Raw genomic sequence first — 16954 nt, 5'->3', positions numbered from 1 at the left:
CTGTAAACCTCTCCTTGGAAAGAAAGAACAAGCTCACAAGAGATGAAAATATATATATTTTTAAGCGACAATAGTTCTTTTGTTTATATTTGCATTGACATTCATACCTCACTTGTATTTTGTATTTTGAAGCTAAGGGCACACTCATACTGTGCATCCGTACCGTGCCCAAAGCGTAGTTCGTTTGACCAGTGTGAGTGCAACCGCACCTAGCTGCGGCCAGCTTGCTGTCCACGGACTGTTTGGGAGAGTTGGGCTTTTGTAAAGCACGTCTGCACATGTACGAGCACATGCGTGCGCACGTGTACGAGCACGAGCAAGGGCACGAGGCCTACGGCGGCTCTGACCTCATTTTATGTTCGGACATAAAATAAAATAAAAGACGGACCGTGCGCGGACATTTAAAACAATGGCGGCGAAAGGTTCACGTTGGTGTGATGCGGAGGTGGAGTTTTTACTGCAGATTTGGTCAGATGAAAATATTCAAAAACAGTTGGACAAGACGCACAAAAACTCTGAGGTCTATGGAAAGATTTGTAAACAAAGCGACGCATCGCGGTGACGTCGATCAATGCGTGTGACTTGTTACGGCGTGATGACATATAGACAGGCAAGAAGGCCCAGGCAGTGTGAGTACAAACGAGCCTGGCTGGCGGAGGGAGAGGGAGGGGGGGACAAGTACCCTAAAGCCCGGGGCACAGTATGGACGGACAGTGTGAGTGCGCCCTAAGAGCTGGAGAGAAGTGAGCTTAAAACCCATATTATAGATGAAGTGAGATATTGAGAGTGCTTAAAGAAGAGGCATTGGGCACTCAATGCCATTGAATACTTTAAGAGGTTGGTAGATTTGCTTTAGAAATAGATCTGAAGCAGAAATAGATACAGTACAGACCAAAAGTTTGGACACACCTTCTCATTCAATGAGTTTCCTTTCTTTTCATGTCTATTGACATTGTAGATTCACACTGAAGGCATCAAAACTATGAATTAACACATGTGGAAATATGTACTTAACAAAAAATTGTAAAACAACTTAAAATACGCCTTATATTCTATTTTCTTCAAAGTAGCCACCTTTGGCTCTGATCACTGCTTCACACACTCTGCATTCTCTTGATGAGCTTCAATAGGTCGTCACCTGAAATGGTTTCCACTTCACAGGTGTGCCCTGTCAGGCTCAATAAGTGGGATTTCTTGCTATATAAATGGGGTTGGGACCCTCAGTTGTGTTGTGCAGAAGTCAGGTGGATACACAGCTGATAGTTCCACTGAATAGACTGTTAGAATTTGTATTATGGCAAGAAAAAAGCAGCTTAGTAAAGAAAAACGAGTGGCCATCATTACTTTAAGAAATGAAGGTCAGTCAGTCCGAAAAATTGGGAAAACTTTGAAAGTGTCCCCAAGTGCAGTCGCAAAAACCATCAAGCGCTACAAAGAAAATGGCTCACAAGAGGACCGCCCCAGGAGAGGTGGATCAACAGTCACCTCTGCTGCGGAGGATAAGTTCATCTGAGTCACCAGCCTTAGAAATTGCAGGTTAACAGCAGCTCAGATTAGAGAGCAGGTCAATGCCACACAGAGTTCTAGAAGCAGACACATTTCTAGAACAACTGTTAAGAGGCTGAACGGATGGACTCTACGTGCCTGGTTCTCACCATGAAGCATTTAGAAGGAGGTGTGATGGTTTGGGGGTGCTTTAGTGGTGACACTGTTGGGGATTTATTCAAAATTGAAGGCATACTGAACCAGCATGGCACCACAGCATCTTGCAGCGGCATGCTTTTCCATCCGGTTTGCGTTTAGTTGGACTATCATTTATTTCTAAACACAACAATGGCCCCAAACACACCTCCAGGCTGTGTAAGGGCTATTTGACCAAGAAGGAGAGTGATGGGGTGCTGCGCCAGATGACCTGGCCTCCACAGTCACCGGACCTGAACCCAATTGAGATGGTTTGGGTTGAGCTGGACCGCAGAGTGAAGGCAAAAGGGCCAACAAGTGCTAAGCATCTCTCGGAACTCCTTTAAGACTGTTGGAAGACCATTTCAGTTGAGAAAGCAGAGTGTGTGTGAAGCAGTAATCAGAGCAAAAGGTGGCTACTAGAATATAGGACATATTTTCAGTTGTTTCACACTTTTTTGTTAAGTACATATTTCCACATGTGTTAATTCATAGTTTTAATTCCTTCAGTGTGGATCTACAATTTTCATAGTCATGAAAATAAAGAAAACTCTTTGAATGACAAGGTGTGTCCAAACTTTTGGTCTGTACTATATATATATATTTTTTTAATGTTAACTGCTAGACTTTATGGGAATTTCAAATACAGCAGATTTTTGGGAACTTTCCCTGGATCGTGACTGTACCGATTTAGTTCTAGTTTTGGGCCACAAAAAGATGCTTCTGCAAAATGTGTTATGTAAACCTAAAGTTTCTCATTTAGATTCAGAGTTTGGACCTGCAGTTTGTTCAAACAGCAGATGGTTGAACAGGTGAAAAGTGTGTTCAAAGAGAAAACGACAGAGAAAACAAACATCCAGACTGACTCCAGGGAAAATGAAGGTGAAGAAGCAGCAACATCCTTTTTTAGACTTACAGGAAATTTGGTTTTAATTTTACAAACTATGTGTGCATGAAAAAGAGCCTGCAAATCGGGATGCCTTTGGGATAACCCTGGTGACATACTTGATCTAACACAACCTCTTTCTTCTCACATCCAAGGCAGGACCGGTAGCATCTTTGTACATTGTTTGTAGCTCTACATCATAGATTAAAGCACACAAAGCTTGTAACTCATCTTCTGCAGATTGGGAATTTGTTAAAGCTTTGCTCTAGGTCCTCAATTTTTTTCTTTTTTTTACCATCAACTTTGATAAAATTCAAAATATAACTCCTAATCTGCTGCAGAATCACACAAAAACTGATGAAAAGAGCATTAAAATAATGCATACAAGAGGAGCACATGAACCTTGAGGGCTTAAGATCTACTTTTCAATAATAATAATACATAATACATCCAAATCACCTTTAAGCCTTGGAAGATTTACTAAAGCCATTTGAGTTGTGTGCTTGTTGAAGAGATATGTCAGTCTTTAGTCCTTTAAAGCCCACAGGCTCGAAACACAGACTTTTCAAGCAATGGGGGCTTATACCATAATAGGAGGTTCCCTTGAGTCTATAAATTTACCTCACACCAAGCATTTGCAAAGGGTACATTGGGACGGAAACAAAATAGTTTCATAGACTATAGTACACTCATGACGCTCAGAGGAACCTGATTGGGAGCCATTGTAGGGGCCCACAACAATCTATCCAATGGTTTTTAGAAGTATAACTTCTTAAATCCAATGTAATGTATCTTTATTTTAAAACCTTATTAGTTTTTCATTTATTCTTCCTTGTCTTCTCTATTTTTCTATCTCTATTTCCTCTTTTCTTCTCTGCGTATTTGTTTGCTCCCTACTATTTTTCATATGTCATCACCATATGACTTGATAATGAGAGGGACTGGAGGATGGCTTTTAATGGGGAGGTGATTTTAAGTCATAAGTCCAGTCTCAGTGGAGGGGTGGGGATTTTATTTGCCAGAAGTTTTTTACCTGTTTCGTGTGTCACTGAGGAAATCATCCCAGGTGTTTTATTAAAGGTCACTGCTGTTTTTGAGAGCGTGAAGCTTGTGTTTTTAAATGTCTACGCGCCCACCATTGGGGTGGATAGGGTGGCATTTTTAAACATTTTAAGCGATACTGTTAGAGCTGGTGGTAGTGATGATTTTATGTTTTTAGGGGGGGATTTTAACTTTACGGTTGATCAAATCTTAGACAGGAATCATCCAGAACCACACCCTGCTTCATCCCACAGGTTCAGACAGCTCATAGAAGAGCCGATGTCTGACCTGTCGAGGGTTTTTAACAGTAATCACAGACAGTACACCTGGAGCCACACAAGAGGAAACCTTTTATCTCTGGTCAGACTGTACCGTCTCTATTGTTTTTAACACAATTTTAATATTTTTAAAAGGTGTTTTATTCAGCCTGTGGGTTTTACTGATCACTGTCTTGTCTCCTGCTCTGTTTTTATTAAAAATGTTTGTTTAAAGAGCGCCAATTGGCATTTTAACATGACCCTTTTAAAAGACCAGGCTTTTAGAACTGCTTTTAAGTTGTTCTGGTTTTCCCACAGAGAGAGCAGGCCTGCCTTCCCCGGCATTCAGCAGTGGTGGGATTTTGTGAAAACAGCAGTTCACACGCAATGTCACAAGAGACTTAGCCGGTCAATGAAGGAGCTGGAGAGACAGGTAGGAGAACTGCAGTCTTTAGCAGCTTCTACAGGAGACCGAGGGCATTTAGACTCCCTCAAGTTAAAAAAATCGTCCATAGCCAACCTGCTGGGCGTCTCAGCACAGGGAGCTCTGGTCAGGTCTCGCTTCGTGAACATCTCGCAGATGGCACACCCTCCCAGTTTTTTTTTGGGCTGGAGCAAAAAACGGACAAAGGAAGACCATTCATTCTTTACGCACGGGTGGCAGCTCTGAAGTCTCAGACTCTTCTGAGATCAGGAAGTTTGCTGCCGGTTTCTACAGAGACCTCTTTAAGAGTGAGTGGACAAATAATCCAGATGTGCACAGCAGCTTCCTCAGTGGTCTCCCTCAGGTCAGTGCTGACCAAAACTCCCAGCTGGCAGCAGAGATGACTCTGCAGGAGCTTCTCACAGCGCTGACCAGCTTGCAAAATGGCAGAATTCCGGGGATGGATGGCCTTCCTGTTGACTTTTATAAGTCTTTTTGGTCCATTATAGGACAGGACCTGCTGGAGGTGAAACCAAAAAACCAAAGTCTCCTGACTTGAAGACTCCCTTTGAGCTGCAGGAGGGCCGTCATCACCCTGCTGCCGAAGAAGGGAGACCTGCAGGACCTGAAAAACTGGAGGCCGGTCTCGCTGCTGTGCACGGATTATAAAATCCTCTCCAAAGCTCTGGCCCTGAGACTGAGGGAGGTGATGGCGTCCGTCATCCACCCTGACCAGACTTACTGTGTGCCCAGCAGGCTCATAAGTGATAATGTTACTTTAATTCGGGATGTTTTGGACCTCTCCAGTTCATTGGCTGTAGAGACTGGTCTGATTTCCATAGACCAGGAAAAGGCTTTTGACAGGGTTGAACACCAGTATTTATGGCAGACTCTGGCTGCCTTTGGGTTCAACCAAGGCCTTATAGCCATGATCCGGGTTCTCTATAGTGACATTGCGAGTGTCCTGAAGATAAAAGGCGGGTTGAGTGCTCCGTTTGGCGTCCAGAGAGGGGTGAGGCAGGGCTGCTCTCTCTCTGGGATGTTGTACTCTCTGGCCATCGAGCCTCTGCTCGATAAACTTTGGAATAATTTAAACGGTGTGTGTTTCCCCCAGTGTGATGTGTCTTTTAAAATATCAGTTTATGCTGATGACCTTATTGTGTTGGTCAATACACAAACAGATATAGATGTTTTAACTGATACTGTGAAAGACTTTGGTCTTATTTCTTCTGCAAAGGTGAACTGGCTGAAGAGCAAGGCTCTGATGGTTGGGGAGGAGCTGGGGGATCGGCTCAGGCTGCCCGGGGGCCTACACTGGAAAAGAGGAGGACTCAAGTATCTTGGGGTCTTTCTGGGGGACGAGACCCATAAAAAGAAAAACTGGGAGAATGTTGTTGTGAAGGGGCGCCTCAACAAGTGGAAATGGCTTTTACCAAAAATGTCATACAGAGGTCGCACCCTGATCCTGAACAACCTGGTCTCGTCCGCGCTGTGGCACCGGCTGCCCTGTCTTGATCCTCCTCTGGCAGAGGTACAACAAGTTTTAGTTGATTTTTTTTGGGACAGGATGCACTGGGTCCCACAGAGTGTCCTCTTCCTTCCTAAGGAGGAGGGACACTCCTTGGAGGACTTTTTTAGGACTGGACCTGGGATCCAGGCCTCAGTGGAGGTGTCTCTACAAGCCTCCACTGAACAAGAGACACGGAGACTTACAGTGGAGGCTGCTCCACAGCATCATGGCTACATTCCTTTGTAGCCATGATAAACAATACAGTGCAGGACAAATGCCCGTTCTGTGGACTAAGAGAGACATTTTCCCACTGTTTTTATGAGTGTCACTGACTGTCAGCACTGTTTCTGTTTTTACAAGTTTTAAAGAGAGTTTTAGTAAGCAGGTTTTTATTTGTGGTTTTAAATACACTCGCCAGCACAAACACAAGAGCCAGCTTTTAAACTTTGTTTTAGGGCAGGCTAAGATGGCAGCGTATGTGACCAGGAAGAGAAAGGTGGAGGAAAACCTGCAGGTGGAGTCGGTCCCTGTCTGTGTTAACATGATAAAGGCCAGACTGCTGGTAGATTTTAGTTTTTATGAAACTGCAGGGGACCTAGACTCTTTTAAAAATATATGGTGTTTCAAAAATGTGTGCTGTTCTATCACAGCTGGAGAACTGTTGTTTGCTGATTTCCTCATGTAAATGTTTTATTTATTTATTTATTCATCAAGACTGCGTTTTAAAAGATATTTTATTAGCCATTAACTTGTACATTGTGTACGGTTAAAAAAAATGACCACTAAATAAAGTAGATTTAAAAAAAAAAAACCTCTCTCTCTCTCTCTCTCTCTCTGCTGAGTGTTAATCTGTCCTTCTATCACATCAGATGCTCCTCAAGGAAACCAGAGTTATCAGTGACATTGCAGTGATTTACAGTGCTCACACACAGTCATACATGTGGCTCAAAGGTCTGCATGACCTTGTGTTAGTGCTGAGTGTGCTCCTGTGTAAGAATGAGATAGTGTGTCGGTGTGTATTGGTGATCATGATTAGATGCACTACGTGTGTGTCTGTGTGTGTGTGTGTGTGTGTGTGTGTGTGTGTGTGTGTGTGTGTGTATAAGTGTTTTTCCTTTTTCCTTGCATTTGGAGTATTGAGGGTTGGAAAATCCAGGTGAGGATGTGAAAAGCGTATTGAAAATATAGGACTAGGTGTAAAGGGAATTTATTGGAGTTAAGTGATTTTGTAAGTGATCTTTTCAGCAGAACGATCTGTTATTCCCCTCCCGCACATGTTGCTTACTTTCCTGGATCACTAGTCCAGTGTGGAAGGGCTAAGCTATAAATATGCAAAGCGTAATTCACATTCACCTCTTCCATCCTTTCCAGTCAACTGCTGTCTTTTATTTGCTATTTTTTTTGGTTAAAAATAGATATTTGGTAAATATATAAGGCAGATTAAAGCAGTAACTTCCACAAATGGATTGTTTGGCATATTTATGAAGTGTCTCTTGCCAGAATCTCCCGGCAGCTTAAAGCCCCTGAACACCCACACAGGTGTTTTCAGTTCTTCTGGCTGATGAGACCTCTGCTCGGGTTGAAGGTGGGCGGAGCTTTGATGACAATTTGAAAGGAATTTATGAGGTCATAAATTTCCGTCTACAAATAAGAATTATAAAGGTGTACTTTGTCCCGCCTTTACAGGTGAAACAAAGGGAAGACCCAGGAAGATGTCAATCAATACAAGTAGACACACCCACACAGTCCTGAGAAGAGGTCTAATCAACTGGATTAACTGAACACACCTGTGTGGGTGTTCAGGGGCATTCAGAGGTAGTAAAATCTGAATATCCAAAACATGAATTAGAAATATTGCTAAGCAGAGGTACAATATGCATAAGTGAGATCCTCTCAGACATAGAAGAAAGGACACCAAAAAAGGAAAAGAAGCATCATCATAGGTATGACAGTAACACATGCTGCATTTAAACATATAATTGGGATTTAAAAGTGCAAAGGGATACTTTATTCGCGGTGTTGCTTCATGGCATACTGTCCTGTTGCCTTTTCTCTCCACTTGGAAAAATTAGTATTGAAGAGCCTATAAACAAGGCACTACTCCAGAAGAAAAAGGAAAATAAAATCAATTGTAATGCTCTGTGAGATACTCAGTGGTCAACAGGAGCAGACTGCAGCTGCAAATGTATGAGTGTCATCCGGGGAACAAGGGAGGAATAATTGGTCTGTTAATGTTTCTGCTGTAAATACACTTCTAAATGTATTACAATGAAATTATTGAAATGCTTGCTTTGACAATAATAACAATACATTTTTGTATATAAATTAGGCACTTTTCTAATAAAATATCTTATTTTGAGATAGTGATAACTGAAACTTGTAAATATGTGTTAAGGCTTATCAGACAGCATGTGTTACAGATCAGTCATCCAGCTTCAAGACAGAGCAGTTACCTTAATAAAAAAAACAACAGATAGACAGAGAAAGATACACACACTTGTCAGGCTCTGTTGCTGTACACAGATCTGACAGAAGCAGCTTAGGGACGCAGCCTTGTCCATCATCCTGCTTGTTGACAGACATGCACGCACACACACACACACACACACACACACAGACAGGCACATACACACCAAAAGTCCTGACAGCTGTGCTTTTCTTACATCTGTGTATATGTGTATGTGTATGTGTGTGTGTGTGTGTGTGTGTGTGTATGTGTGTGTGTGTGTGTGTGTGTGTGTGTGTGTGTGTGTGTGTGTGTGTGTGTGTGTGTGTGGTGGCTAGGTGTGTTCATCATCCAGGCAAGCACAATCAATCATCTTTTTCCCACAAACATCATCTTGTTTTTAGGGGTAAATTGAAGGGTCCTAGCATTGTTATTACAGTCTTTCATCTTTGTGCAAAGTCTTTTTTTGTGTGTGTGAAATAACTATTTATCTATGGATATTTTCGGGGTATGCAAGAGCAAGGGAATAAGTCACATCTCTTGTTAGCATTAACAAGCAGTGTGACTTGTGATACAAGTCTCACTGGAATCATACGTACAATACATACTAGTTTTGCAACAACCCCTTATGCATTAACAATTAAAAAGGTAATTTTTCATTGTGTTTTTACAAATAATTGTCTAAGCAACTGAATATAAAGTATAGTAGAGAAAGATTGTGGTCATGATTAAAGCAGCATTAACCTGGTTTTTCGCTTCTTTGGGGAATAATCCGCTAGACATGTTTGACATATGCCCTGTAAAAAGCAACATCAGCATTCACTTGAATTCAGCAAATTCATTATTCACTCTCCATCTAGCACTCCTGGGGGAAATATCTGGCTCTGTAGCTCCTAAATTCACCAGCTAGTCGCTAACTTTGGCTGCTGTTTGGTGCTGGGCAGGTAGTGCAAAGTGGTCTTTATCAGAGCTGTTTTGTTGAAAACAGCAACCTCCTGTGGCTAGGTTGACGAGAGCAGTGAATGTAATTTTAACAGTAAATGTGCTGGCTGGTAAACCAAAACAAACAGCTGAAAGACACTTAAATGGTCCATAGAGATGAGGGGAAGTCAAGTGATAATTCTCTTGAGGTTCATCGTTCATTGATAAAACTAAATATGCTGTTCTTTGTTGTTCATTTCCCCAGGACTTCCTCTTCACGTCTCTTACTTGAGGCGGCGTTTGTGCCGTCAAACAGGTAGTCATTGGGTTCTGAGATTGGTAGTAGCCAGCTGTTGAAAAATGTTATATATAGTAGGAAATGGGAAATGGTATTGGAATGTTTTTTTTGTTGTTGTTTTGGAAGTTGTTCAGGCATACGTTTTCTGTTTTCCATTCCTGTCATTCTGTCATTCACATTACTTTACATACTTCTGCTGCCATGGTCTGGGTGAAGTGAGTTTCCTTTGAGGTGGAAGGAAAACAGTGTGGATGAGAGAGAGAGGGAGATAGAGGGGACAGAATGAGAGAGATAGTTGTCTTTCTGAAGTTTAGTTTATTTGAAAACAGGGACAGTGCACATTAATAGCATTACTGTAAATGCGCCAGAATTAGCCAAGAGGCTATTTTTCATATGTAGTCCCTGGACAGATGTTAAAGTCACCCTAAAAACAGAACAGAATATAGAATATAGAAAACATTTGATTAAAATTACAAAGTTACTAGCCAGGGCAATCTACAAAACATGCACAGCAGTTAACAAACATGACAAAATAGCATATATAACATCAGTTTAGAACCAAATCAATTTCTAAAAATGTTATATAACATTCTGACGATAATTATAAAAGAGGAGTTTTTAGGGGACCAACAGTCATTTTATGCTATGTAGCTGCACACAACATGAACACACACAAGGCAGTGTGTACACATGCCTTACCTGCAAAGAGTACATTTTGTTGTAACTTTACACTCACTTTGCCCTCACAAACAGCAAGTGTCAACCAGGGAACATTTGTTCCTCCTTTCAAAATAAAGCAAGAAAAATGATTTCAGAGTGAAACTGGAAAAAAGTGGGTTTCAAGTTTTCATAAGAGGGTTATTCCCTTTGCATCAAAAAACAAAAACCTTGTTCAGATTACTACAGCACACACACAAAGGTGCATACAGTATACAGTGCATGATACACACTCACAAACATATGTACATGTGGGATGGGCATGGCATATCTGCTGGCAGATTTTGGCAAGACATAAAACGAGACAAAGTAATGAGAAAAGGAGAGAAAGAGGATTGGCATTTTTCCTCCCCTTCTGTGTTGAGGAAAAAGTTTATGAGTGTGTCAGTGTTGGTATATGCCAGAGACTGTTGTCTGTGTGTTATTAAGAAAAGCAGTAAACAAGCCTGCATGCATGTGTGTGTGTGTGCCCATGAAGTGTGTTGATAAACTGAGGGAGGGTCTCTTCAAGGTGATGAATAGAACAAAACACACCGGGACGGATTAGAGAGGGAGAAAGAAAATAAAGAGATTAACCATAGGATGCCTTGAGGTGGAAGGATGGAGGAGGGGCAGAGGGAGGGATGAAGGTATAAGGTATAAGGGGAAGGAAGAGAGTGAGGTAGGGAGGGAAGGGAAGTAAATCACAGAGGAATGGATGAAAAGCTTTAGGAGGAGGTGAGGAAAAGAGATGAAAGAGAAGACCTGGTATAGAAAATAAAAGAGAGAGAGCAACGAGGGAATGGAGAGGAAGGAGAAATAGAAACAAGGAGGATATCTGGAATGGAAGGATAGGGAAGATTGGAAAGAATGGAAGGGGTATGAAATCTAATAGAAAACCGAAACAAACATGGAAGTATAGGGAGAGTTGGAGACAAGAGAAGTGAAACTGGAGAAGGGAGAGGATGAGTACAATACAGTATATCTGTGCAAAATACTGGGGAAAGATAGAGTGAAGGAAGTGTTTCCCCTACCATTATTTAAGCCCCCCCCCTCACACACACACACACACACACACACACGCACACACACACACACACACACACACACACACGCACGCACAAACACACTTTTGAAGGTCGTTATTTTTTAAAATTTTATTTTCTATATAGTGCCAGATCAGAACAGACGTAATTTAAGGATACTTTTCCTATAGAACAGGTCTATACCTTGTCATTCTATAAAACAATCTTTATTGCGTAGTTAAGTTGCTGCTAATGCCACCTGAACATCATACAGCTGCAGCTTAACATTAAAAGCTTTTAACTGAACTGAACTTCACCAGAACTTAAATCCTCCTGATTCCCTAAAGTTGCCGGTGTGGAAACATGTCAGTCTTCTCCGTGAGTTATGTAAACAAACAACGGGAGTGAGCTGAAGGGACTTTGTGGTGCATTCAGGTGCACCTTTTGACCTCCGACAAGCGGATTCCACAACAACGATAAACAGAAACAGGTAGATGAGAAAAAGAGCCGCATGTCAGGTGCTTCTCTTTGTAAAGAAAAATCTACTATTAATGTTCAAGTAACTACATTTAGCTTCTGACAACAACAACAACAACAACAACAACGACAACAACGACAACAACAACAAGAACAACCTCATCTGCCTTTAGGTCCTTCAGTTGCTGCTTTTACCTGTTGCAACTTTTTTTTTGTTTGGAAAAGTACTGTAGTACAGATATAATAATATAATACAAATATTTTTTAAGGTCCCATTACGTGCTGCATTTTTTATTTGAGCTTATTTATTTTATTGTTTGAAAGGTCCCTTCAGTTCTGCGTTGTTAAGTTATTAATTTTAGACTGTCACATTTAAAAAAGTAAGTTTTACCAATATGTATACTATTTTTTTTATACATGTTATGTTTTGTAGTTTGGTTCAATAAAAGAAAGAAAGGTTCCAAGCATGTTTCTGTATGATGTGAATTATAGTTGTAAGGGGTCAAAAAAATCGGAATTGGCAAAATCGGTATAGACAATGGCCTGTAATTTCTGTCTCTACATGTTCACGAAAAAAAAATCAGTATTTTAAGAGGAAAACGGCAAAGAAAGGGAGTAAAATTAACAGAATAAACGACAACAAATTGGCCATTCGTTGGGGCCTTTCTCATCAACAAACTCACCATTTGGGTATCAAGTTCAGCATACATCCAATTCATCTGGTAAAATTGTTAACTTTTATCAGAGCTTCTGCTGTCACTTCTTTGTCTTCTTCCACCAAAGCCTACCGTGGGCGTCAGCACCATGCTGAGTGAATCCGCTTTAAAAGACGTATTATACAAAGAGTATGGCACGTATCAAGGATTAAAGAAAATCAGCGAGAAAATCAGGGGCAGGGAAATTTTAAGCAAACCTAATTAAATTTTAAGTAAATCCCCCCCCTAACTGTCACTGTGACAACTTTGTTTCCCCTTTTGTTTATGATGTGCTTGTGTGAACTTTAGATTAACCTTGATTCATCTTTTCTCTCTTTGTTCCTTCTTCATCCCTCTCTACAGGGTGTGGTTCCAGTCAGGCATTAACTTTCTGGCTGTGAAACCCAGCAATCTCGTCGCGTGGGAGATCAAACAGGAAATGGCACCGGGAAGCAGTTCGTTGGCGGTGATGTGTCAGAGAAGGGCCTCCTCCACAGCAGAGAGGTAAGACTGAGTCTCACCACTGCTTTTTTCCAACAGCTTCCTCTGTCAGCAGCTGATTAACTGATTCCTTTTGTATTTGTGGATGCATAAAATGTCTGAGAGAGAGAGAGGAAAGAGAGAGAGAGAGAGAGAGAGATAGATAGATAGATAGAGAGAGAGAGAGAGAGAGAGAGAGAGAGAGAGAGAGAGAGAGAGAGAGAGAGAGAGAGAGAGAGAGAGAGAGAGATATCTGTGGTTATTCTGCATCAAGGGCCTGGAATTGTTAATGCCCTACATTATGGCAACGAGAGATCTTAGTTGTTTTTACAGTGACATCTTCTGTGATAAAGAGCGAATGAAAAATTCATGATTTATATGTCATCTGCAGATTTGAGTTTACAAGGTCTAAGCTAAGATGGCTCTTTGAGCTTGATTCTGGTTTTAATTTTAATGTTAACTTTCTATGTGCTATCCAAAAAAAAATTGAACTCTGTAGATATTAGCTGTGTCTCAGTCCAATCATCAAGCAAATTTAAAGCAAAAAAAAAAAAATACTAATTAGGGCTATGTCTATCAACTGGTATGGGAGCATATTAACCAGGCTACAGTGTACTTTCATCAGAAGTTGGCATTGGCAATTGCATGGCTGTAATCCACCTGTAAACAGTGTAGAAGAAGTAGAGAGTAGATGTTGCAAACCAGAACCAAAATAAGATGCTTTGGCCAACTAACCCATCTGTGAGAGATAGATGGAAAGAGGAATCTTTTATTTATTGTTCTCTCATGTCAGCTATTGGCAATGTGTCCTGCTGTCCAGAGATGAAGAGAGGAAAGAAGAGGACAGTGACAGCATGGAAGTTAATTTTTTTCACTTAAGTGAAGGCATTTGCAAAAAAATTCCATCCTATTTTGTACGTCAATTCTTTTTTAAGAAAAGCAAAAACCTCCTCACCGAGTATAAGAACTTTTTTTTCAATTAAGGAAACTTTATCAAATTTTGCTGTGTCAGTACCACTTTTCTAACACAATTTTTTCAAAATGCACATAGAAATATGTGAACGCAAACATGGCTGTTATAATATTGAAAGCTATATATGATTGGCTCTTGACTTGACCTTTGAACTCTGAAACCCAGTTCAGACCAAACATTTGTAACAAGAAAAGTTGAATCTTCTTGACATAGCAATGACTCTGTTCTTATTATACATCTACTTCTGTTCTAAATTACCACTTTTCAGTGTTTTATGTAGCTGTATATAATTTGTAACATCTTAAAATGTGAATGAGGATATTGGTAACGAGATACAGTTGCATTTCTAGGCGTGATGAAACAATGGATCTATTTTCTCTGTTAAGGTATGTATGGAGCGTAGAATTCATAGGCTAAGGTGGTGGTGGTGGTGGGGGGGTGACAAGCATTACACACACCACGAGTATGTAGTACAAGTAAACACACAGTAGGCTGACAAACAGTGGTTGAAAATACTGACCTGTGGGTCATGCTAAATTTGCCACTTACTTGGTAATTGATCTGCCCTTGTTTGGTAGGTGGTGTTCGACTGTGTGTGTGTGTGTGTGTGCTTGGTATTGTGTGTGTTACTGAATGTTAGTTTTTGTCAGGAGAATAAAACCAGCTACTGCAGTTTTCATTTTGTTGTTAATTTGACAGGTGATCAGTACTTGACCCCAGTGCACGGTTAACATGAATATGTTGTTGCACGGCACTGATACAAAACATAACCAAGTCAGATGAAATGTAATCAGTGTGGATGAGATGTAAAAAAAGTTCAAGGTTGTAAGAAAAAATGTCACACTTAAATAAAATCAAGATAGCAAACAGTAACTGAGATTAACTGGGTATCAGAGAAAAGGTTACTGGGAGTGCACAAGGTACAGTCATGGTACAGAAACAACACAATGCATAAGGAACAGGTAGGGAAAATAAATTAAATTAGCCTTGATGCAGATGGTTTGACTAAAAATCTACTCACACTTACAATTCGTACCATGCCCAAGCACGATCACAGCTAAAGTCTAGTTCGTTTCACCAGTGTGAGTACAACTCTTCCTTGCCGAGGAACGGCGCGCTTCCCAGCCACGGCCAGGCTGAGAGAAGTGTCTTGAGTAAAGCATGATTGCACATCCACAAGCATGAGTATGTGCATGTGTACAAGCACGGCATTGATGGCGGTCCTGATGTCTGTTTATATATGACTGTTCCTCCAATAGACATTTGAAAAGATTCTGCCGAAAGGTTTGCGGTGGTTTGATACGGAAGTGGAGTGTTTACTGCAGATTTGGTCAGATGAAAATATAATATAGGGAAGAAGGAGGGGGGACAATCACACTAAAGCACAGCATGGATCATCTTGGCCAAGTGTGAGTGCGCCCTCACATACTGCTATAGCTCACAGCAAGCTCCAAGAACTACAGTCACATAATTTAATTCCAAATTGAGATATGCATGATATGAAAAATGCCTATGCTATGATTGACAGAAGCGCAGTCGGGCTGAACACTTATTGTTAAATCACTGTCACACCTTCATGGGAAAACAACTTTTTTTCTTGTGAATATTGAAATGTTGACTTTAAATGTTCTTTTTAAAACACATGCAGTAAATAGCATTTTGAAATGATTTAACTCATGAAGTGTTCATATTAAGTAACTAAACTGTGCTACATGTGACTAACAGCTTCTTTTTAAAGCTTTTAAAAACCTGCTTGTAAAACCTACAGGCTATTATTATTTCTTTATTATTTCTCCAAAGAAACAATGATATTGCAGTACAGATACAGGCTGCAGGTAAAACATTTATATGTTTGCCATTTCCCACTAGTATGAATGCTGCGTTTATGCACTGTTAATGTGGTGACACAACTGCAGTCCAGACACACACACACACACACACACACACACACACACACACACACACTTGAAAACTGTATTAGCCATGGCCGAATGGAAAGCTATTTGACCAATAAACGTGGATAAGATGTGATCCTCTTTTCTTCCTCCTTCTTTTTGTCCACCTCATCCGTCTCTTCATCCATGTCTTCTTCCAACCTTGTGTTTATTGTCCTTTCTCTCTGTCTGTCTGCCTCTCTCTTCTTTCTGTCTCTCTCTCTCTCTCTTCTTTCTGTCTCTCTTTCTCTCTCTCTCTCTCTCTCTCTCTCTCTCTCTCTCTCTCTCTCTCTGCTGATCAATGACTTCCTAACGCATGAAACTGTTATTGCAGCCCAGCTCAATGTGCACCACTTAGCTAGCCGTTAGCTAGATCGAGCCTTGATAGATGGACAGCATCAATGGCAACGGATGATCAAAATGTGGCACTGAGGGAAATAGAACTGATGACACAACAACTTAAAGCTCTCTTATTTAGAGCATAAGAACATTAAAAGTTTTCATCAGATTTTTTCAATACTTAGAAGATAGTGTCTTTGTATAGTACATATGGTACAGGATGTATCAAAGTTTTTTGGGGGGGGAATCATAATGGCATTGAGAGTCATACCTATAATTGACGTTTTGCTAAGCCCCAGCTACCTTAGCTACCCTGCAAGTCCTTTCAAGCTCTCGGATCTCCCATTCTTTCATAACTTGTTATGTAACCTAGTTCTGGTTGAGCTATGAGTGGACAATTACTGTTTGGGGAATGGGTAAATGGACTTGTACTTATATAGCGCCTTTCTAGTCATCTGACTACTCAAGGCGCTTCACAGTGTTTGTCACATTCACCCATTCACACAGACGGCAGTGGACATCTACATACCATCTAATCTGATCTAACCATTCACACCACATTCACACACCCATGCGCAGCACGGGGAGCAATTTGGGGTTCAGTGTCTTGCTCAAGGACACTTCGACATGTGGACCGGGGGGAGATGGGGATCGTACCACCAATCTCTCGAACAGAGGACGACCCACTCTGCCACCAAGCCACAGCCGCCCTAGTTGTAGGTGTAGCTAAGGGTCAGGTGGTAGCTACTGGTGAATAATAACCCACACACAGTATTGATGTGGTGGCAACACATTTTTGGACATTTTTGGATTGCTCATGGAATCATATTCCTAAGGTGAAATACTAAAGGTATTTGATGAATTTTGGGATA

The 16954-nt window shown here is 40.9% G+C and overlaps 1 protein-coding gene across 1 annotated transcript in view; it reads left to right on the top strand.

Moving 5' to 3' along the window:
- Positions 1-16954, top strand: part of LOC310945976 (transmembrane protein 132B) — a gene marked incomplete at both ends in the record, with an annotated part of 177706 nt that overhangs the window by 38879 nt on the left and 121873 nt on the right. The window contains one exon of the mRNA XM_083912242.1: positions 12720-12860. Coding sequence (XP_083768368.1) covers positions 12720-12860 — 141 coding nt within the window. The remainder of the gene's footprint in view (positions 1-12719; positions 12861-16954) is intronic.

The sequence above is a fragment of the Echiichthys vipera genome, assembly GCF_963691815.1.
Source record: "Echiichthys vipera genome assembly, chromosome: 4".
NCBI lineage: Eukaryota > Metazoa > Chordata > Actinopteri > Perciformes > Trachinidae > Echiichthys > Echiichthys vipera.
The sequence above is the reverse complement of the archived record's forward strand: the minus strand, read 5'-3'. Positions and strand labels throughout refer to the sequence as shown.